Raw genomic sequence first — 23,271 nt, 5'->3', positions numbered from 1 at the left:
GTGATCCAGGTAGGTTGTGCAAAGTTTCAGCTGTTACTTACAAATTACTTTTAAGCTGGTCTTAATTAAAGTGACCAACCAAAGCACAGCAACTGTTTCTCTTAGAAAGATGACTTTTGCTACATTTTCAGTCTATTAGGAACTTTCTTGTGTCACTTTAGCAGTGGTGTACCTCTAGTAATCGCAGAACACGTGCCGCTATGAGGCTCTTGAGTTGGTGTAACCCAGTGCTGGAATGCACTGCCATATTGTTGGCATCTTGATTTCAACGTTATCTGCATCCTTAGGATACAGGTACAGTTGATTTCATTGGTAAAGCAGGGCATCATCAGCCTGTTTGCCATTCAGCCTGTGAGTCTTGGTGCAGCAGGCACGAGGACATCAGTAGATCGCACAGAGCCACACACAGAACAGACTGATACCGCACATTGGGGAAATACAACTAGGTGAGCATTTTTTTTATTTGTATTATTGTGTCAGTTTAAAACTATATTTAGAGGCATTGTAGGATCAGATATTGTGTATTTGTGGGAACTGTGGGGGCATCCTAATGTTTAAGGGTCACTTCGGGGCACATACTATGTTGGCCCCATTCTTTCTGTGGGTGAACTGTGGGGGCATCATGTTGTGTGTGAGGGTCATTGTTGGAGCATCATGTTGTGTTAGGGAGAATGGTGGATGCATCATACTAAGTAGCATTATACAGTACTTTGTTGGGGGCACTGCGGGATCATCACACTGTGCTGGGGAGCTCATACTGAGGTCGTAGGAACATTTGGGGAATTATACGGTTTGGAGCACTATGGGGGCATCATACAAACTTAGGAGGCTCTGTGTGGTCATCCTACTGTTTAGGGCACTGTGGAGGCATCATACTGTGTGTAAAGAAATGTACTGTTGGTGAATTCACTGTATGGGTATCATATGGTGTGTGGGGGGTGCATTTCTGGGTCACCATACTGTTCAGTGGCCATGAATGTGGTGCAATTACTGTGTAAATGCCACAATACATGCCCCTCTCTCTGTCTTGAAAAATTGGAAGGTTTGCAATTGTGTGACTGCGCCTATGTTTCATGACCATGTCTGACTTTTTTTTTTTGAGAAGGCCATTTTGGGCTTTTGGTATGGGGTCTCAAGATTTTTATATATGCCCCTGCTCCCGTTAAAGCTGATCTTCAATAAAAATGTTAAAGGTAGCGTGCTATACATGTAATTGTGTTATGTCTCTGCACCAAATGGTACAAAAGACATACAGCCTTCTTTGTTTTAGTGTGTAAAGTGACACTGGAGGTGGGAGTCTCTCAGGAGTGAGGAAAGCAGGACACTCCGCAATGCAGACTCCTCACGGGGTACTGATTAGGGACCACGTAGTAACATGCAAGGTTTGCATGCACATGGCTGGTAGTGTAAATGATGGGTCTTGTTAAACTACCATCACAGACACACTAGTCCTCTATAGTAAATATGGGCTATAAATATTCCCCCCTTGTGACATAGCTTTTATATATACAGTACAGACCAAAAGTTTGGACACACCTTCTCATTTAAATTTTTTTCTGTATTTTCATGACTTTGAAAATTGTACATTCACACTGAAGGCATCAAAACTATGAATTAACACATGTGGAATTATATACTTAGCAAAAAAGTGTGAAACAACTGAAAATATGTCTTATATTCTAGGTTCTTCAAAGTAGCCACCTTTTGCTTTGATGACTGCTTTGCACACTCTTGGCATTCTCTTGATGAGCTTCAAGAGGTAGTCACCGGAAATGGTCTTCCAACAATCTTGAAGGAGTTCCCAGAGATGCATAGCACTTGTTGGCCCTTTTGCCTTCACTCTGCGATCCAGCTCACCCCAAACCATCTCGATTGGGTTCAGGTCTGGTGACTGTGGAGGCCAGGTCATCTGGCGTAGCACCCCATCACTCTCCTTCTTGGTCAAATAGCCCTTACACAGCCTGGAGGTGTGTTTGGGGTCACTGTCCTGTTGAAAAATAAATGATGGTCCAACTAAACGCAAACCGGATGGAATAGCATGCCGCTGCAAGATGCTGTGGTAGCCATGCTGGTTCAGTATGCCTTCAATTTTGAATAAATCCCCAACAGTGTCACCAGCAAAGCACCCCCACACCATCACACCTCCTCCTCCATGCTTCACGGTGGGAACCAGACATGTAGAGTCCATCCGTTCACCTTTTCTGCGTCGCACAAAGATACAGTGGTTGGAACCAAAGATCTCAAATTTGGACTCATCAGACCAAAGCACAGATTTCCACTGGTCTAATGTCCATTCCTTGTGTTCTTTAGCCCAAACAAGTCTCTTCTGCTTGTTGCCTGTTCTTAGCAGTGGTTTCCTAGCAGCTATTTTACCATGAAGGCCTGCTGCACAAAGTCTCCTCTTAACAGTTGTTGAAGAGATGTGTCTGCTGCTAGAACTCTGTGTGGCATTGACCTGGTCTCTAATCTCAGCTGCTGTTAACCTGCGATTTCTGAGGCTGGTGACTCGGATAAACTTATCCTCAGAAGCAGAGGTGACTCTTGGTCTTCCTTTCCTGGGGCGTTCCTCATGTGAGCCAGTTTCTTTGTAGCACTTGATGGTTTTTGCAACTGCACTTGGGGACACTTTCAAAGTTTGCCCAATTTTTCGGACTGACTGACATTCATTTCTTAAAGTAATGATGGCCACTCGTTTTTCTTTACTTAGCTGCTTTTTTCTTGCCATAATACAATTACTAACAGTCTATTCAGTAGGACTATCAGTTGTGTATCCACCAGACATCTGCACAACACTGATGGTCCCAACCCCATTTATAAGGCAAGAAATCCCACTTATTAAACCTGACAGGGCACACCTGTGAAGTGAAAACTATTTCCGGTGACTACCTCTTGAAGCTCATCAAGAGAATGCCAAGAGTGTGCAAAGCAGTCATCAAAGCAAAAGGTGGCTACTTTGAAGAACCTAGAATATAAGACATATTTTCAGTTGTTTCACACATTTTTGTTAAGTATATAATTCCACATGTGTTAATTCATAGTTTTGATGCCTTCAGTGTGAATGTACAATTTTCATAGTCATGAAAATACAGAAAAATCTTTAAATGAGAAGGTGTGTCCAAACTTTTGGTCTGTACTGTATATTAAGTGTTTCGACACTTTTCATTTGAATGTCTTATTTTGTAACTCAAGAGATACCAGTTACACATCTTACCGCTGCTAACCCTCCTGCTGTTAGCGAAAATCCAATGGCAAGGCTTCCTGGCTCATTAATATCTCTACGCCGTCGATCATCCACAGCAAAAATTGTAAAAGCCAACTGGAAGGTAGATATAATTTCCATCCCGAGAGCTTGTCCTGCATTTCCCTCACTACTCACCTGCAAACCGGGGACAGATAAGTGTTAAATAAAGGGCAACATTTTTCATAAAAGATTGTGAGTATGCATTTTTTTTTCTGAGGCCACAGCCCCACTTTCAGTATTTGGTCAGTATTTTTTTCTCAGGAGAGGTAGCCAAAACCAGGTGATGAACAATCAGAGAAAAGGTATAATAGAAACAAGTCACCAATTCTGCATTTATCACCAACTCCTGGTTTATTCTCCCACTCCTGAGAAAAAATACTGACTGAATACTGATAGTGGGGCCGTGGCCTAACAGATGAAAAGTTTTACATTTGATTTTCTTACCTCTGATTGTTCTAGTTATTACCATATTTTTCGGACTATAAGACGCACTTTTTTCCTCTAAAATTTTGGAGGAAAGTGGGGGATGCATCTTATAGTCCGAACATATGTTCTGAGGCTGGGGGGGAGCGGTAGCGGTGGAGGAGCGGGGCACAGGAGGCAGCAGCCGCCTGCTGCAGCCTACACTGTGCCCGCTGCTAAAGAAAATGAATATTCCCTGCTCCCCACTCCCATGGGTTTGGAGAGCAATGAATTTTCATTTTCCTTAATAGCGCGCACACTGTAGCTGCAGCGGGGCTCATGCTGCGGCCGGCGGTCTGTGTGCCCGCTATTAAAGCTCATGAATATTCGCTACAACCCACTACCAGGATGGGGGATCAAGGGGTGCCATGCATACCAGGATCAAGGGGCGCCAAGCAAACCAGGATCAAGGGGTGCCATGCATGCCAGGATCAATGGGTGCCATGCATGCCAGGATGGAGGATCAAGGGGTGCCATGCATACCAGGATGGGAGATAAAGGTTGCCATGCATATATAAGGATGGGGTATAAAGGGGTGCCATGCATACCAGGATGTGGAATCAAGGGGTGCCATGCATTCCAGGATCAAGGGTTTCCATGCATTCCAGGATCAAGGGGTGCCATGCATACCAGAATCAAGGGGTGCCATGCATACCAGGATGGGGGATCAAGGGGTGCCATGCATGCTAGGATGGGGGATCAAGGGGTGCCATGTATGCCAGGATGGGTGATCAAGGGGTGCCATGCAAGCCAGGATGGGGGATCAAGGGGTGCCATGCATACCAGGATGGGGGATTGGGGTGCCATGCATACCAGGATGGGGATGAGGGCCACGTATACCAGGATGGGGATGAGGGCCACGTATACCAGGAAGGAGGGGCCATACATACCAGGACGGGGGATCAAGGGGTGCCATGCATACCAGGATGGGGGATCAAGGGGCGCCATGCATACCAGGATGTGGTATCAAGGGGTGCCATGTATACTAGGATCAAGGGGTGCCATGCATACCAGGATGGGGGATCAAGGGGTGCTATGCATACCAGCATGTGGTATCAAGGGGTGCCATGCATACCAGGATGGGGGATCAAGGGGTGCCATGCATACCAGGATGAGAGATCAAGGGGTGCCATGCATACCAGGATATGGTATCAAGGGGTGCCATGTATACCAGGATCAAGGGGTGCCATGCATACCAGGATCAAGGGGTGCCATGCATACCAGGATAGGGGATCAAGGGGTTCCAAGCATACCAGGATAGGGGATCAAGGGGTGCCATGCATACCAGGATGTGGTATCAAGGGGTGCCATGCATACCAGGATCAAGGGGTTCCATGCATACGAGAATCAAGGGGTGCCATGCATACCAGGATAGGGGATCAAGGGGTGCCATGCATGCCAGGATGGGGGATCAAGGGGTGCCATGCATGCTAGGATGGGGGATCAAGGGGTGCCATGCATGCATGCCAGGATGGGGGATTTGGGTGCCATGCATACCAGGATGGGGATGAGGGCCACGTATACCAGGATGGGGGATCAAGGGGCGCCATGCATACCAGGATGTGGTATCAAGGGGTGCCATGTATACTAGGATCAAGGGGTGCCATGCATACCAGGATGGGGGATCAAGGAGTGCTATGCATACCAGCATGTGGTATCAAGGGGCGCCATGCATACCAGGATGGGGGATCAAGGGGTGCCATGCATACCAGGATGAGAGATCAAGGGGTGCCATGCATACCAGGATGTGGTATCAAGGGGTGCCATGTATACCAGGATCAAGGGGTGCCATGCATACCAGGATCAAGGGGTGCCATGCATACCAGGATAGGGGGATCAAGGGGTTCCAAGCATACCAGGATAGGGGATCAAGGGGTGCCATGCATACCAGGATGTGGTATCAAGGGGTGCCATGCATACCAGGATCAAGGGGTTCCATGCATACGAGAATCAAGGGGTGCCATGCATACCAGGTTAGGGGATCAAGGGGTGCCATGCATGCCAGGATGGGGGATCAAGGGGTGCCATGCATGCTAGGATGGGGGATCAAGGGGTGCCATGCATGCATGCCAGGATGGGGGATTTGGGTGCCATGCATACCAGGATGGGGATGAGGGCCACGTATACCAGGATGGGGATGAGGGCCACGTATACCAGGAACGAGGATCAAGTGGTGCCAAGCATACCAGGATCAAGGGGTGCCATGCATGCCAGGATCAATGGGTGCCATGCATGCCAGGATGGAGGATCAAGGGGTGCCATGCATACCAGGATGGGAGATCAAGGGGTGCCATGCATGCCAGGATGGGGGATCAAGGGGTGCCATGCAAGCCAGGATGGGGGATCAAGGGGAGCCATGCAAGCCAGGATGGGAGATAAAGGGGTGCCATGCATACCAGGATGGGGGATTGGGGTGCCATACATACCAGGATGGGGATGAGGGCCATGTATACCAGGATGGGGATGAGGGCCATGTATACCAGGATGGAGGGGCCATACATACCAGGACAGGGGATCAAGAGGTGCCATGCATACCAGGATGGGGGATCAAGGGGTGCCATGCATACCAGGATGGGGGATTGGGGTGCCATGCATACCAGGATGGGGATGAGGGCCATGTATATCAGGATGGAGATGAGGGCCACGTATACCAGGAAGGAGGGACCATACATACCAGGACAGGGGATCAAGGGGTACCATGCATACCAGGATGGGGGATCAAGGGGTGCCATGCATACCAGGATGTGGTATCAAGGGGTGCCATGTATACTAGGATCAAGGGGTGCCATGCATACCAGAATGGGGGATCAAGGGGTGCTATGCATACCAGGATGTCGTATCAATGGGTGCCATGTATACCAGGATCAAGGGGTGCCATGCATACCAGGATGGGGGATCAAGGGGTGCCATGCATACTAGGATGAGAGATCAAGGGGTGCCATGCATACCAGGATGAGGGATCAAGGGGTGCCATGCATACCAGGATGTGGTATCAAGGGGTGCCATGTATACCAGGATCAAGGGGTGCCATGCATGCCAGGATGGGGGATCAAGGGGTGCCATGCATGCTAGGATGGTGGATCAAGGGGTGCCATGCATGCATGCCAGGATGGGGGATTGGGGTGCCATGCATACCAGGATGGAGATGAGGGCCACGTATACCAGGAAGGAGGATATTAACAGAATTGGGGCACATTACCTCAATACCAGTGTCAGCAGCAGACCCCCTCGCCCATAACAGTGTATCATGACCACATTTTTTGCTTACATTTTTTTTCTATTTTCCTCCTCTAAAATCTAGGTGCGTCTTATAGTCCGAAAAATCCGGTATTTATTTTGTCGGGCATATCTCATAGCTTTTATTGGTAAACAATTATGCATAAGTGAAAGAAAAGGTCAGTAAACACCTAGTATACAGCTGAAAAAAATACAATATTACGGTGCGAGCTTAGTATAGTGACCAAAGGATAACCTGGAACTGCAAGAAACCAGTGTTTCTGACAGCTGTGAGAGATGTAAGAAGATAATATATAACAAAGCGGTAATACTTTATCCTTAGTGAATATCAGACTTTCTATATTTATTTCCCCATTTATAAATAATTCGTTAAAATAAGGATATACACCCCCAGATGAAAATAAATAAACCACCTTCCTTCATCAAAAAAAAGCTTGTATGCACAACTAGTAAATAAGCGACTAAGCACCTGTTAAACTGAGTGTTAGAGGCAATCTGTCAGCAGAATTTGACATCCCTAAACAATTTATATGTGCATGTAGCTCTTTCACAGACAAGTCCAGTAATACCTTTACATAGCCAGTCTGTTCCTCTGTTACTGAGAAATCAGCTTTTGAATTAATATGAAAATGAGGCTGAAGATCTGAAGCCTCTGTCACTCCAGCTCTATTCTCCACCTAGCACCAACTCTTTTTGCTTAAAGAGAACCTGTCATCAGAAATAACGCTATTAACCTGCAGATATGCGCTCAATCTGCAGGTTAACAGCGTTATTATGCTGCCCGGCGCCTGCACGCAGCCGAATGCAGCGGGGAGAAAATTAACTATATTCTTCCCGTCAGCATTCGGATCCAGTCATGGGGGCAAGGGCACCGTGGGTTCAGTCACCGCTCTGAGAATACAGAGTGGCAGCTGTGACCACGCTCCCGGCCCCTGACAGACACTGGCCCTGCATTGTGGCCGGCTGTCAACCAGGGTCGATTCCTTCCTATGTTACTTTTTGATTTTAGAATAATAATAAAAATGTTTTTTAAGTGAATTTTGGCATAGGTGGGTTGTGTTATGTGCATATAAATAGTTTGGGGTGTAGAATCCTGCTGACAGACTCCCCTTATGTCAGGTAAAGTTGTTCTTTTTGTTTCACATTTCCGTCTTCTCTGGATTGATGGATAACTAGAATAAATCTCTAATCTTTTCTGTAAAAATATAGTTTCCATTTGCATTTGTAATATATGCTCACTGCTCAGCATATGGCTTATGTAGTAGATTCTGAATCATCTGTGGGACAATGGAAGGACAACAATACAGGGTATTTACTGATATTACTGGTTGGTACAAATCACCCATCAGTCAATGTGATGAGATATCAAGCAGATCAGAACTATCATTGTAATCCGCTCTTTAAAAACTACTTCCATTCTAGACAGACCAAGAGTATAGGTCACGAGTAAATGGCTAATCACCGTTGGTGATACAACATATTAGCATGTGCTGCAGACGTAAGTCCTACTATATTATTGTGTCCACATTATCATTATTCATATAACTGTGCATTAAGATATTAGTGACCACAACATTTCCAATTTTCCACTCTACTAACAAATAATACAATTTCTGCTATTTTAACTTTAAAACGCTGCATGCAGAGTTTTTCTTCCTGCAAAAACAACAGTCACTGAAAGGGACAACATTGCTAGTCAAGGGTTTATCAGACTTTGGTGGTGAAGGTCATATGATGAATCCAGCACTACACTATGGCTTCCATTATGAATAGAAGCCACAGCAGATATGTGAAGACAACCACAGGCTCACTGACAATAGGGTTTCCTCAAAAGAGGTCAAGCATGTGTGATAATTCGCTGTATATGGAAGATGAAAAAAGGTGAAATTCAGCGCTTAGATTGAGGGGTCTAACAAGGAAACATTTTCTACATTCCATGGTCCCTAATGATATTCTAGTGCCTTCACATCAATCCGTTTATGAGTCAAACTATGTAGGGAAAAGGACATCAGAGGGCAGCCAAAGGGCCAGACTGTAAACTCACTAACAGAACTACCTTTCCATGTAGTTATACTCAATTAGAAAAGGAGTCCAGCTTCTGGTAGAAAAAATTCCATAAAAATTATTTTATTCCAAAATGATTAAAAATCCATACACAAATAGTGGGGAGCAGGGAAACACATGGCAGGCTGACTTTGTATAGGTTATACTCAATGTACAATGTTCAAGTGCATTATTTAGTCTCTTGAAATAAAGCTCTTGATTGCTAAAAATAAGACTATGTACAGTATAATTAAATGCATTTGCTAATAAACTTACCCTGGTGACAAGTTGGTTGTAGATAGATGCAGGTAGAGATAAATAAAAAATGGCTGACACACATATTCCTCCAAGACACTGAGCTACAGCAAAGGCCAGACCATGAAGAATATCCAATTTCCGTGCAAATACCAAGGCAGAAGTGATAGCTGGGTTTAATTGGGCACCACTTATTTCACCAAAACTCTGTACCAGACTGACAACTGACAGACCTGCAGCTATCGGTGGAGCCATAGATTGTGACGTTCCGATTCCCAAGCAAGATGATCCTAGCACCACTGTTAACAGCATGAACGTTCCCAAAAATTCTGCTAAAACAGAGCGCCAAAAACGATGTTGTCTCAGTTTCTGCAAAATCAAAGGTAAGTGCTAAATTAATTTAGATTCCTTTCATTTACATGACAAACAACACACAGCAGTAATGACAGTGTTACCACTTTGCTTCGTAAAAGTGGTTTTGTTTGTGTAATGAATAAATATTGTGTTATTATATTTTGTAAATGTTCTTTTACAATTATATAAGGTTTATAATAAAATATATAATGTGATATGAAGCTCCAATCTGCATTAATGATGTTAAAATTGACTATCAATTCAGGAACATGCATCAAATGGTGCAAGATAATCAACAAAGTAAGAGCATTGTCAGAGATTTCCAGAATAGTCTGCCAGAAGTTAATTGAAAGCCATATAAAATTATACCCATGAATACAGTTACATACTACCTACCTCTTTGATAACCATCCTCGTTCAATGCTAATGGAAATGCGCATGAATATATAACCTGAAGCTTTTATTTGATATCATCGGCTCCTACAGATTGCCTTCCTCTGTGAACGTAACGCCTCCTAAAGACTCATCATATTATTTTTTAAAGTTTCCTTTTTCCTTTCATCTTCTCTTATTTTCATTGAGTCCAAATAAAGATGCTAAAAGTATCAAAACTAAACTATAGTAAAAAAAAAAAATAGTTGTAAACAGGATATATTGTACTACGTTCTATAGATTTTGATATCTCACAGGTTAATCAAATTTTGTAAGACCCTCTTTGCATTATCAATTGTGCTGGGCTGGAAATCATTATATGAAGCCATAGTTGCTGTGGTGATCAGACCACTAAAAGTGAATAGCAAGGTGAGCAGTGCAGCTGTTTGGACCAGGTCTTATCCATCCTGTTACCTTGGTGACTATTGTGCTGTTTATAATGAACCTCTTTTATCTTCAGAAATAAAAGTGGGGCAAACGTGCAATAGCATCAAAGGGTTATTAAAACTGGGAACAACTGTTCAGACAAATAAGGTGATGCCACTTTTCTATTGAAAAAAATAAATCACTAAATAAATCAATTAAAAAAAAGTCAAGATCTAAACTAAGGTTACATAATTCTGTTGCTTCGTTTGTTGTTTAATATTAGCACTTCCCATTGTTTTCTATGGCAAAAGCTAAACAGATGGATGTAAGTGTAACATACCTGGCGGCGTCCTTGCATAGTGGTCCATCTCCCACTGTGCAAGAGCGCGCACTTGATCTCCAGTCCAGAATGTCTCTCTGGCTTCCCTCCATGCTGTCTGTTTGTGTCTGTTTCTGCTGCTTAAGGGCGGCGCCTGATCACTTCCTGCTTTTTGTACCTGCTGCAGGCACACCCCTTGTGCGTCCTCAGCCTATTGCTGTCTGTCACCTGTTATTTAACCCAGCTGCCCCAATCAATCCCTGCCTGAGCATTGTGTTTCATTCAGTGTGTGCTTTCACTCTGAAGGTGCCAGGTCCCGTTCTGTGTTCTCTTGTCTGCCTATCCTGGAGGCTGTATTTCCAGGCCTGTCTGAACACGCTCCTAGCCTGTTCCTCCCGCCTTCTAGGGGCCGATTACCTAGACCCGCTCCTGTATCTTGTCTGTCCTGTCTGAACACGCTCCTTGCCTGTTCATCCCGCCTCTCTGGGGGCCGTATTCCCAGACCCGCTCCTGTATTCCGCTGCAGTGTTGGTCTCCTCCGTACACTCAGTTCCAGTCTGAACTCTCTCCTATCTTTTACCTGTTTTTTCTCTATGTCCGTTCCTTTCCTTTTTCTGCAGAGTCTGAACTCGTACCTAACTCCTGCTTGTTGTCTCTGTACTCCCGTTTGTGAGTTTGTGGTCCACTCGCTACTTCACTGCAAGTACCCTGTGGGTATCTGGCTCTGCCTTTCCCTTCCTGTCTGTTCCGTGTGAACAGAGCCCTGTCCCCCCTGCTCTGCCTTGCTCACCGCTCCGGCGGTTCTAGCCTGCTCTGCCTTGCTCACTGCTCCCGCAGCCTTGCTCCGCTCTGACCCTTTTGCTCACTGCTCCGGCAGTCTCGCTCGGCTCTTATCCTTTTGCTCACTGCTCCGGCAGCCTTGCTCTACTCTTGCTCACCGCTCCAGACGGCCTCGTCCTGCTCTACTCTTGCTCACCGCTCCAGGTGGCCTCGTCCTGCTCTACTCTTGCTCTCCGCTCCAGGCGGCCTCGTCCTGCTCTGCCCTAGCTCACCGCTCCAGGCGGCCTCGTCCTGCTCTGCCCTTGCTCACCGCTCTGGGCGGTCTCGTCCTGCTCTGCTCTTGCTCACCACTCCGGGCGGTCTCGTCCTGCTCTGCTCTTGCTCACCGCTCCGGGCGGTCTCGTCCTGCTCTCCTCTTGCTCACCGCTCTGGGCGGTCTCGTCCTGCTCTGCTCTTGCTCACCGCTCCGGGCGGTCTCGTCCTGCTCTGCTCTTGCTCACCGCTCCGGGCGGCCTCACTCTGCTGTGTTTGTCCGCCACATCTGTGGTTCTGTTCCAGAGTCCCAGTGTGTACTGGGTCCTATCCCGCCTGTGTTCCTACCTGCTAGTGCCTTCCTGTCTGCACTCTAGCCGTGCTTGCCTGTACCCCCCTGCCTGCATACCCGCCTGCTTGCATACCAGTCGTGCCTGCCTATTCCCACCAGTCTGTGTGCCAGCCTAACCAGTCTGTTCCTGTATTCCCCTGTGTGGGTCAATAGCCGTGTCCGGGGTCTGGCCTGGAGTAGCACCTGGTCCCTCTGCTCGGTTCCTCCTTGGTGCACTGGCGTCGTATGCTGTCGTGCGACCCTGGTCGGATCGGGTGAATACCTAGTTACGCCCCTCCAGGCATTCACTCTCCGGCACGGTCCAGTGGAATCACACGCACACGCCGCTCAGCCCGGGCGTGTGCATTACAGCATGCTCAGGCCATGGTTCCCGTTTAGCCCCACGGCCTTCGCTCTCTGAGACGTTTTCCAGCGAATACGTGCATTAAAAATAAATAATTTTTTTTTTTCCTTAGCTGAGTTCCAGGCGAATTACGCACCCGTCCAGATGGATCTATCAGCTCTCGTTCCTGCGGATCCGCCACGTTACTATGGGGATCCAAGACAGAGTCGCGCATTTGTGGAGCAATGCATGCTACACTTCAAGTTCTACCCTCTATGTTTTCCCACAGATCGGGTTAAGGTGGGATTCATGATGTCTTACCTAGCGGGTGATGCCTTGAATTGGATCATCCCCCTATGGGATGCACAGGATCCTATCGTCCTGGACATAATGGCCTTCCTGGTGGCCTTTCTAATGGTCTTCGATGATCCTAACCCGGAGGCTCCTGCTGAAGCTTCACTTCCCAGTATCCCGGAGCAGCCCCGATGGGTAATGTGTGTGGGTAGCGCAATAGTCCTCCAGCCCAATGAGACTACTGCCCACCCAGAATCCTCACAGGGTGACTACACTCTCCGGAATACTTCTCCCAACCTCAAGAGGCAGTCCAGACGTGCTAGATGTAGAGGCAAGCCGTCACGCCAGGGTCTGTCCTCCCTGAGACCTCCTGACCCCAACCTTGAAGTCCCTACTGAAGCTTCATCTCCCTGTATCCCGGAGAAGCCCCAACGGGTAATGTGCGTGGGTAGTGCACCAGTTCTCCTGCCCGAAGAGACTGCTGCCCACCCAGAATTCACACCGGAGGACCCCCTGTTGCCTCCTGAATCCCCCAGGATACCACTTGAGGACAATTGGAGAGAGACTTCCCTATACCCTGCACCTGATACCTCGCCCGCTTCGTCCAGTGAGTCCGACCTAGTGTTCTCCGAAGCAGAGGTTACCCCTGAGTCTCTACACCCCTCTGATCAGGCGGAGGATCTCCAGTTGTCTCCTGAACCCTTCGGGGTGCTACCTGGTAGCGAATGGACAGAGACTTTCCTATACTCGGTACCTGATACCTCGGCTGCTTCATCCAGTGAGTCCGACCTAGTGTACTCTGAAGCAGAGGTTACCCATGAGTTTCTTCACCCCTCCGACCTGGCGGAGGACCTCCAGTTGTCTCCTGAGCCCTTCGGGGTGCTACCTGGTAGCGAAAGGACAGAGACTCTCCTATACTCTGTACCTGATACCTTGCTCGCTTCGTCCAGTGAGTCCCACCTAGGGTACTCCGAAGCAAAGGTTACTCCCGAGTCTCTACACCCCTCCGACCCGGCGGAGGACCTCCAGTTGTCTCCAGAACCCTTCGGGGTGCCACCTGGTGGTGAATGGACAGAGACTTTCCTATATCCTGGAGCTGATACCTTGCTCGCTTCGCCTAGTGAGTCTAACCTAGTGTACTCCGAAGCACAGGTTATTCATGAGTCTCTACACCCCTCCGACCAGGTGGAGGACCTCCAGTTGTCTCCAGAACCCTTCGGGGTGCCACCTGGTGGTGTATGGACAGAGACTTTCCTATACTCGGCACCCGATACCTCGCCTGCTTCGTCCAGTGAGTCCGACCTAGTGTACTCTGAAGCAGATGTTTTCCCCGAGCCTCTGCACTCTTCTGACCCGGCAGAGGACCTCCAGTTGTTTCCTGACTACTCCGGGGTACCACCAGATAACAAAGAGACAGTGACTTTTTCTCACCCTGTACCTGATAACCCGTCTATTTCTTCCTGTGAGTTTGACAAGATGTACCTCGAAGCAGAGATTACCCCCAAGTCTCTGCTCCCCTCCAACCCGGTGGAGGACTTCCAGTTGTCTCCTGTACCCTCTGGGGTGCCACCTGTAAATATGTGGAGAGAGACTTCCTTGTGTGCTGTTCCTGGTACTCCACCCGTTTCATCTGTTGCTGAGGATGGCTGGATAGGAGGTAGCATCCTAGCTACCCAGATGAGACCAGTTTTTCCTGTGGACAGTGGAAGTGATCTCCTTGAAGTGAAGGATTGGCCCTCGAATTCCCTGCGGAAGATTCTGGCAGGCCTGAAGAAGAGGGGGCGTAATGGGGGGGGGGTACTGTAACATACCTGGCGGCGTCCTTGCATAGTGGTCCATCTCCCACTGTGCAAGAGCGCGCACTTGATCTCCAGTCCAGAATGTCTCTCTGGCTTCCCTCCATGCTGTCTGTTTGAGTCTGTTTCTGCTGCTTAAGGGCGGCGCCCGATCACTTCCTGCTTTTTGTACCTGCTGCAGGCACACCCCTTGTGCGTCCTCAGCCTATTGCTGTCTGTCACCTGTTATTTAACCCAGCTGCCCCAATCAATCCCTGCCTGAGCATTGTGTTTCATTCAGTGTGTGCTTTCACTCTGAAGGTGCCAGGTCCCGTTCTGTGTTCTCTTGTCTGCCTATCCTGGAGGCTGTATTTCCAGGACTGTCTGAACACTCTCCTAGCCTGTTCCTCCCGCCTTCTAGGGGCCGATTACCTAGACCCGCTCCTGTATCTTGTCTGTCCTGTCTGAACACGCTCCTTGCCTGTTCGTCCCGCCTCTCTGGGGGCCGTATTCCCAGACCCGCTCCTGTATTCCGCTGCAGTGTTGGTCTCCTCCGTACACTCAGTTCCAGTCTGAACTCTCTCCTATCTTTTACCTGTTTTTTCTCTATGTCCGTTCCTTTCCTTTTTCTGCAGAGTCTGAACTCGTACCTAACTCCTGCTTGTTGTCTCTGTACTCCCGTTTGTGAGTTTGTGGTCCACTCGCTACTTCACTGCAAGTACCCTGTGGGTATCTGGCTCTGCCTTTCCCTTCCTGTCTGTTCCGTGTGAACAGAGCCCTGTCCCCCCTGCTCTGCCTTGCTCACCGCTCCGGCGGTTCTAGCCTGCTCTGCCTTGCTCACTGCTCCGGCAGCCTTGCTCCGCTCTGACCCTTTTGCTCACTGCTCCGGCAGTCTCGCTCCGCTCTTATCCTTTTGCTCACTGCTCCGGCAGCCTTGCTCTACTCTTGCTCACCGCTCCAGTCGGCCTCGTCCTGCTCTACTCTTGCTCACCGCTCCAGGCGGCCTCGTCCTGCTCTACTCTTGCTCACCGCTCCAGGCGGCCTCGTCCTGCTCTGCCCTTGCTCACCGCTCCAGGCGGTCTCGTCCTGCTCTGCTCTTGCTCACCGCTCCAGGCGGTCTTGTCCTGCTCTGCTCTTGCTCACCACTCCAGGCGGTCTCATCCTGCTCTGCTCTTGCTCACCGCTCCAGGCGGTCTCGTCCTGCTCTCCTCTTGCTCACCGCTCCGGGCGGTCTCGTCCTGCTCTGCTCTTGCTCACCGCTCCGGGCGGTCTCGTCCTGCTCTGCTCTTGCTCACCGCTCCGGGCGGTCTCGTCCTGCTCTGCTCTTGCTCACCGCTCCGGGCGGTCTCATCCTGCTCTGCTCTTGCTCACCGCTCCGGGCGGTCTCGTCCTGCTCTGCTCTTGCTCACCGCTCCGGGCGGTCTCGTCCTGCCCTGCTCTTGCTCACCGCTCCGGGCGGTCTCGTCCTGCCCTGCTCTTGCTCACCGCTCCGGGCGGTCTCGTCCTGCCCTGCTCTTGCTCACCGCTCCGGGCGGTCTCGTCCTGCCCAGCTCTTGCTCACCGCTCCGGGCGGTCTCGTCCTGCCTTGCTCTTGCTCACCGCTCCGGGCGGTCTCGTCCTGCCCTGCTTTTGCTCACCGCTCCGGGCGGTCTCGTCCTGCCCTGCTCTTGCTTACCGCTCCGGGAGGTCTCGTCCTGCCCTGCTCTTGCTCACCGCTCCGGGGGGTCTCGTCCTGCCCTGCTCTTGCTCACCGCTCCGGGCGGTCTCGTCCTGCCCTGCTCTTGCTCACCGCTCCGGGCGGTCTCGTCCTGCCCTGCTCTTGCTCACCACTCCGGGCGGTCTCGTCCTGCCCTGCTCTTGCTCACCGCTCCGGGCGGTCTCGTCCTGCCCTGCTCTTGCTCACCACTCCGGGCGGTCTCGTCCTGCCCCGCTCTTGCTCACCGCTCCGGGCGGTCTCGTCCTGCCCTGCTCTCGCTCACCTCTCTGGGCGGCCTCACTCTGCTGTGTTTGTCCGCCACATCTGTGGTTCTGTTCCAGAGTCCCAGTGTGTACTGGGTCCTATCCCGCCTGTGTTCCTACCTGCTAGTGCCTTCCTGTCTGCACTCTTGCCGTGCTTGCCTGTACCCCCCTGCCTGCATACCCGCCTGCCTGCATACCAGTCGTGCCTGCCTATTCCCACCAGTCTGTGTGCCAGCCTAACCAGTCTGTTCCTGTATTCCCCTGTGTGGGTCAACAGCCGTGTCCGGGGTCTGGCCTGGAGTAGCACCTGGTCCCTCTGCTCGGTTCCTCCTTGGTGCACTGGCGTCGTATGCCGTCGTGCGACCCTGGTCGGATCGGGTGAATACCTAGTTACGCCCCTCCAGGCATTCACTCTCCGGCACGGTCCAGTGGAATCACACGCACACGCCACTCAGCCCGGGCGTGTGCATTACAGTAAGGAGATATCCAATCCCTATCCTTTTAATCCAGGGGTGCACAACCTTTTTTGGTCTAAGGGCCGCATTGTCAGATTGAACCAATCCCAATAGCCGCAATAAAACTTGGATATTAGGGGTATAACCTAAGGGCATATTGAAAGTATATGCCAAAAATATCTAATAGGTGCCGCTTATGTTTTTAGGACTCCAACCTATCAAGGCGATCAAGGTCCCCTTCTTCCTATTCACAATCCAGAAAGAAAAAGATCATGCATCTGTGGCACCCCAGGGGTCCGGTTGCCACAGTGGCATTGCCTTCCTCACAGGGGGTGATGCCATACCTGGGAGCAAGGTTTACCAGCATACAACACTTTCCTGGCTCCAGACCAGAAAGGGGAGCTCCTCCCCTTGACAACTGGAATCTGGAGGCGGGGTTAGTAAGAGTAGTTCAGAGGAGTTGGAGACAGGACAGCGACGAGGAAGGATGTAACGGGTCTGGGAGGTGGAACCTCTGAGCTACTATACAAAGGGGCAGTCCTTGTAAGGAAGCGGGTGGCTCCCAGGGAAGGTGGGCAGGTAGTCACGGCAAGTGACAGGAACAGTCTCTGGGAAGAAGGGCAGGAGGTCACGGCAAGTGACGGGAACAGTCTCTTGACAGGCGGGTGGTCACGGCAAGTGACAGCAGGGTAAGAGTCTCTAGACAGGCAGGTGGTCACGGCAAGTGACGGCAGAGCCTCCAGGTAGGCTAGCAGGCGGGTAGCAGGTGAGCACTCCCAGGTGAGCGGGTAAGAGTCTCTCGGCCGGCTGGCAGGTGGTCACGGCAAGTGACGGCAGAGCCTCCAGGTAGGCTAGCTGGCGGGTAGCAGGTGAGCGCTCCCAGGTGAGCGGGTAAGAGTCTCTCGGCTGGCTGGCAGGTGGTCTCAGGCAGGTATCAGGCAGGTGTCAGGCAGGAGTCAGGCAGGAGTCAGGCAGGTGTCAGGCAGGTGTCAGGCAGGTGTCAGGCAGGTGTCAGGCAGGTGTCAGACAGGTATCAGGCAGGTGCTTCCTGATCTGCAGGCGGACTGGTCCATAGGCAGACTGGCGGATGCAGGTAGACAGACTGTCGGACCGCAGGAATACAAGCAGGTAGACGGAACTGGAAAGCAGACTGGCAACGGGACCTGAGGGCTGAAGCAGAGGTGAAAGGCTTTGCAACAACTTTGCTTGGGCACCTCCATTTTGGAGGAGGTGCCTTATATATGGGTGCTCCACTGGCACAGTGCCCGGGAAGCGGCGAGCGCTGCCAGCAGCGCGGGAAGAGGACGCCGAGGACAGAGCAGGGAGGTGAGAGGAGTGGCGTCTCTGCCTAGCAGGAGGCAGGGACGCCGACGCTACAGTACCCCCCCCTTTAGGCGCCCCCTTTTTTAGGCCGGAGAGAAATTTATCTAGGATGAGCGGGGCATGGATGTTCTCCCGGGGCTCCCACGTTCTCTCCTCAGGACCAAACCCCTTCCAATCCAATAGAAAAAAGGTCTTTTCTCTTTCCCTTTTGGTGGCCAGAATGTTCTCTACCTCAAACTCGTCTTCAGCGGAAACCGGAGCAGGAGGCGTACCTGTAGACTTGGAAAAAGAGTTAAGCACCACGGGTTTGAGGAGAGATACATGGAAGGAGTTGGGGATCCGCAAGTTGGCCGGGAGTTTCAATTTATAGGCCACCGGGTTGATTTGTTTGATAACTTCCAGTGGGCCGATGAACCGAGGCTCTAACTTGTAGGAAGGAATCTTGAGCCGGACATATTTGGACGAGAGCCAGACTTTATCTCCAGGACGGAATTGGGGCAGATCCAGACGTCTTTTGTCAGCCTGTTTCTTCATCCGCTCGGAGGACTGAAGAAGTGCGGATCTGGTACTCTCCCAAATGGAGGAGAATTCGCTAACAAGAGATTCCGCGGCCGGATTATCCACCGAGGCGGAGACGGGAAACGGGATCCGAGGATGTTGACCGTAGACAATAAAAAAAGGGGATTCGGAGGAAGACTCGCTCTCGTGATTATTATTGGAAAATTTGGCCCACGGTAAAAGATCCACCCAGTCGGAATGGTGGGCATTAACAAAGTGCCGGAGGTAACTGGTTAAAGTTTGGTTGATCCACTCTACTTGACCATTGGACTGTGGGTGATAAGCAGAGGAGAAGTCCAAGGTGACCCCCAGCAGTTTACACATGGCTCTCCAGAAGCGAGAGGTGAACTGAACTCCTCTGTCGGATACGATGTGGAGAGGGAGACCATGAAGACGGAAAATATGATGGATAAAGTCTTTAGCCAATTCAGATGCAGATGGAAGGCCCGGCAGGGGGATGAAGTGAGCCATCTTAGAGAAGCGGTCAGCGACCACCCAAATGACCGTGCAACCAGCAGAGACAGGGAGATCCATTATAAAGTCCATGGCTATATGCTGCCACGGGGCAGCAGGTATGGGAAGAGGCAGAAGGCGGCCGGCTGGCAGATGTCTAGGAACCTTGTTGTGGGCACAGGACGCACAGGCTGAGACAAAGTCTATTACGTCCTTGTGCAGGGTAGGCCACCAGTAATGCTGGGTAATAAACTGGAGGGTCTTTTTCTGGCCAGCATGGCCAGCTAGCTTAGACGAATGTCCCCAGTGTAGGACTTTCTCACGATCAGGTACTCTTACGAACGTCTTACCGGGTGGAAGACGATTTAGATCCACGGGAGCCACCAGCATTACCTTGGCGGAATCGATGATGTGCTTTGGCTCCTCCTCTAGAATGGAGAACAAAAAGGATCGGGACAAGGCATCAGCTTTGATATTTTTGTCTGCCGGGCGAAAATGAAGAATGAAATCAAAGCGGGCGAAGAACAAGGACCACCGGGCTTGGCACGGGTTAAGTCTTTGGGCACTCTGGAGATAAGCCAAGTTTTTGTGATCCGTGTAGATTATTACCGGGTGAAGAGCCCCCTCGAGCAGGTAACGCCACTCCTCCAGTGCCAACTTAATGGCTAACAATTCTCGGTCTCCTATAGAATAATTGCGCTCAGATGAGTAGAAGAGTTTGGAGAAGAAGCCACAGGTTACCATTCTTCCAGATGACGACTTTTGGGTGAGCACCGCTCCGGCTCCGGAGGAGGAAGCGTCTACTTCTAAGAAGAATTGTTTGTTGCTGTCCAGACGGTGCAGCACAGGAGCGGAGGAGAAAGCTTGTTTCAAAGACAGGAAGGCCTCCTCTGCCTCGGGCGGCCATTCTTTGGGATTAGCGCCCTTACGGGTGAGCACAGAGATAGGGGCAGTCCGGGAAGAGAAGTGCAGAATGAAGAGGCGGTAGTAGTTGGCGAAGCCCAGGAACCGCTGGATAGCCTTCAACCCCTCCAGTCGGGGCCACTTCTGGATGGCAGAAAGTTTCTCAGAATCCATTCGTAGACCGGTCTGAGAGATGATGTAGCCCAGAAATGGAAGTGAGGTCTGCTCAAAGAGGCACTTCTCAAATTTTGCGTAGAGGTGGTTTTGCCTGAGCAGGACCTGACGAACGTCCCTCCGGTGTGTGGGGAGATCCGGAGAGAAGACCAAGATGTCGTCCAGGTATACCACCACGCAGGAGTAGAGAAGGTCACGGAAGATATCATTGACCAACTGTTGAAAGACGGCGGGAGCATTACAGAGACCGAAGGGCATTACGAGGTATTCATAGTGGCCGTCCCGGGTGTTGAATGCCGTCTTCCATTCATCCCTCTGACGGATACAAACCAGGTTATAGGCCCCACAGAGATCCAGCTTGGTGAAGACTCTAGCACCCGTCAGACGGTCAAATAATTCAGGAATGAGCGGAAGGGGGTATTTATTCTTCACCGTGATCTGGTTAAGGCCTCTATAGTCTATGCAGGGACGGAGTGAGCCGTCCTTCTTTTTAACGAAGAAGAAGCCTGCTCCCGCCGGGGAAGTAGATTTCCGGATAAACCCCCGGGCCAGGTTCTCCTCGATATATTCAGACATGGAGCGGGTCTCAGCAGAGGACAAAGGGTAGATACACCCTCGGGGCAGAGTAGCGCCAGGTACCAAGTCGATAGGGCAATCGTATGGTCTATGAGGAGGTAATGTCTCAGCTTCCTTTTTATTAAAGACATCAGCATAAGACCAATAGGGTACCGGCAGGCTGGGTAGATTGGCTGGGGGAGGAGAAGGACGGGCAGGACGAACGGGAACTAAACAAGTCTTATGGCAGTCCTGTCCCCAGCGAAGGACTTCTACGGTCTGCCAATCAAGCACGGGTGCATGTCTCTGGAGCCAAGGTAGGCCAAGCAAAAGGGCATGAGAGAGTCCAGGTAGAACATGAAAGAAGATGCTCTCAGAGTGCAGCATTCCCACCTGCAGAGTTATGGGTTCGGTGATAAGTTGGATGGGATGCGGTAAGAGACCCCCGTCCACGGAGGCGACAGATAAGGGTTCGACCAGAGGTTTGGTGGGAATGCGGTATTTCTCTACCAGGGACTGAGAAATGAGATTTCCGGCAGCTCCAGAATCAAGTTGAGCTAGTTCAAAGTAACGGTTCTCCCCGCAGATGATAGAGACCGACAGCATCAGAGATGGATAGGGTTTATTCTTGTCTAGGACGACCTCTCTGAGCGATCCTAGACACAGGCGTTTCCCGACCTCTCCGGGCAGGAACGGATCCGGTGCTCCTTACTGCCACAGTAGAAGTAGCTCCCTTCGGCACGGCGTGACTCTTGACGGGTCTTGACCATCTTGGTCTGGTCGACCTGCATAGACTCGGGTGAGTGCGCCTGGGGAGTAACAGTGGAAGTGACGGCATTCTGGAAGGTAGGAGCAAGGCGAGGAAACCTCCTCTCATGGGTGACCTCTTTGGTACGCTCCTGGAACCGGATGTCAACAGGTGACTTCCTGCTTTTTGTACCTGCTGCAGGCACACCCCTTGTGCGTCCTCAGCCTATTGCTGTCTGTCACCTGTTATTTAACCCAGCTGCCCCAATCAATCCCTGCCTGAGCATTGTGTTTCATTCAGTGTGTGCTTTCACTCTGAAGGTGCCAGGTCCCGTTCTGTGTTCTCTTGTCTGCCTATCCTGGAGGCTGTATTTCCAGGCCTGTCTGAACACTCTCCTAGCCTGTTCCTCCCGCCTTCTAGGGGCCGATTACCTAGACCCGCTCCTGTATCTTGTCTGTCCTGTCTGAACACGCTCCTTGCCTGTTCGTCCCGCCTCTCTGGGGGCCGTATTCCCAGACCCGCTCCTGTATTCCGCTGCAGTTTTGGTCTCCTCCGTACACTCAGTTCCAGTCTGAACTCTCTCCTATCTTTTACCTGTTTTTTCTCTATGTCCGTTCCTTTGCTTTTTCTGCAGAGTCTGAACTCGTACCTAACTCCTGCTTGTTGTCTCTGTACTCCCGTTTGTGATCCACTCGCTACTTCACTGCAAGTACCCTGTGGGTATCTGGCTCTGCCTTTCCCTTCCTGTCTGTTCCGTGTGAACAGAGCCCTGTCCCCCCTGCTCTGCCTTGCTCACCGCTCCGGCGGTTCTAGCCTGCTCTGCCTTGCTCACTGCTCCGGCAGCCTTGCTCCGCTCTGACCCTTTTGCTCACTGCTCCGGCAGTCTCGCTCCGCTCTTATCCTTTTGCTCACTGCTCCGGCAGCCTTGCTCTACTCTTGCTCACCGCTCCAGGCGGCCTCGTCCTGCTCTACTCTTGCTCACCGCTCCAGGCGGCCTCGTCCTGCTCTACTCTTGCTCACCGCTCCAGGCGGCCTCGTCCTGCTCTGCCCTTGCTCACCGCTCCAGGCGGTCTCGTCCTGCTCTGCTCTTGCTCACCGCTCCGGGCGGTCTCGTCCTGCCCTGCTCTTGCTTACCGCTCCGGGAGGTCTCGTCCTGCCCTGCTCTTGCTCACCGCTCCGGGCGGTCTCGTCCTGCCCTGCTCTTGCTCACCGCTCCGGGCGGTCTCGTCCTGCCCTGCTCTTGCTCACCGCTCCGGGCAGTCTCGTCCTGCCCTGCTCTTGCTCACCGCTCCGGGCGGTCTCGTCCTGCCCTGCTCTTGCTCACCACTCCGGGCGGTCTCGTCCTGCCCCGCTCTTGCTCACCGCTCCGGGCGGTCTCGTCCTGCCCTGCTCTCGCTCACCTCTCTGGGCGGCCTCACTCTGCTGTGTTTGTCCGCCACATCTGTGGTTCTGTTCCAGAGTCCCAGTGTGTACTGGGTCCTATCCCGCCTGTGTTCCTACCTGCTAGTGCCTTCCTGTCTGCACTCTTGCCGTGCTTGCCTGTACCCCCCTGCCTGCATACCCGCCTGCCTGCATACCAGTCGTGCCTGCCTATTCCCACCAGTCTGTGTGCCAGCCTAACCAGTCTGTTCCTGTATTCCCCTGTGTGGGTCAACAGCC

The 23,271-nt window shown here is 51.0% G+C and overlaps 1 protein-coding gene across 3 annotated transcripts in view; it reads right to left on the bottom strand.

The window, feature by feature from the left end:
* The window catches only part of MIP (major intrinsic protein of lens fiber), a 153,200-nt gene that overhangs the window by 22,929 nt on the left and 107,000 nt on the right, over positions 1 to 23,271 (bottom strand). For 2 of the 3 annotated variants that reach the window (XM_073663650.1, XM_073663666.1), the window contains exons 2-3: positions 9,260 to 9,607; positions 3,212 to 3,376 (exon numbers count right to left, since the gene is read on the bottom strand). In XM_073663650.1, coding sequence (XP_073519751.1) covers positions 3,212 to 3,376; positions 9,260 to 9,607 — 513 coding nt within the window. Of the gene's footprint in view, positions 1 to 3,211; positions 3,377 to 9,259; positions 9,608 to 9,988; positions 10,378 to 23,271 lie in introns of those variants that run through there. The other variant, XM_073663659.1, reaches the window with a different exon arrangement.

Source organism: Phyllobates terribilis, unplaced genomic scaffold (assembly GCF_046119375.1).
Source record: "Phyllobates terribilis strain yellow unplaced genomic scaffold, ASM4611937v1 Scaffold_2__4_contigs__length_985480577, whole genome shotgun sequence".
NCBI classification, from domain to species: Eukaryota; Metazoa; Chordata; class Amphibia; order Anura; family Dendrobatidae; genus Phyllobates; species Phyllobates terribilis.
The sequence above is the reverse complement of the archived record's forward strand: the minus strand, read 5'-3'. Positions and strand labels throughout refer to the sequence as shown.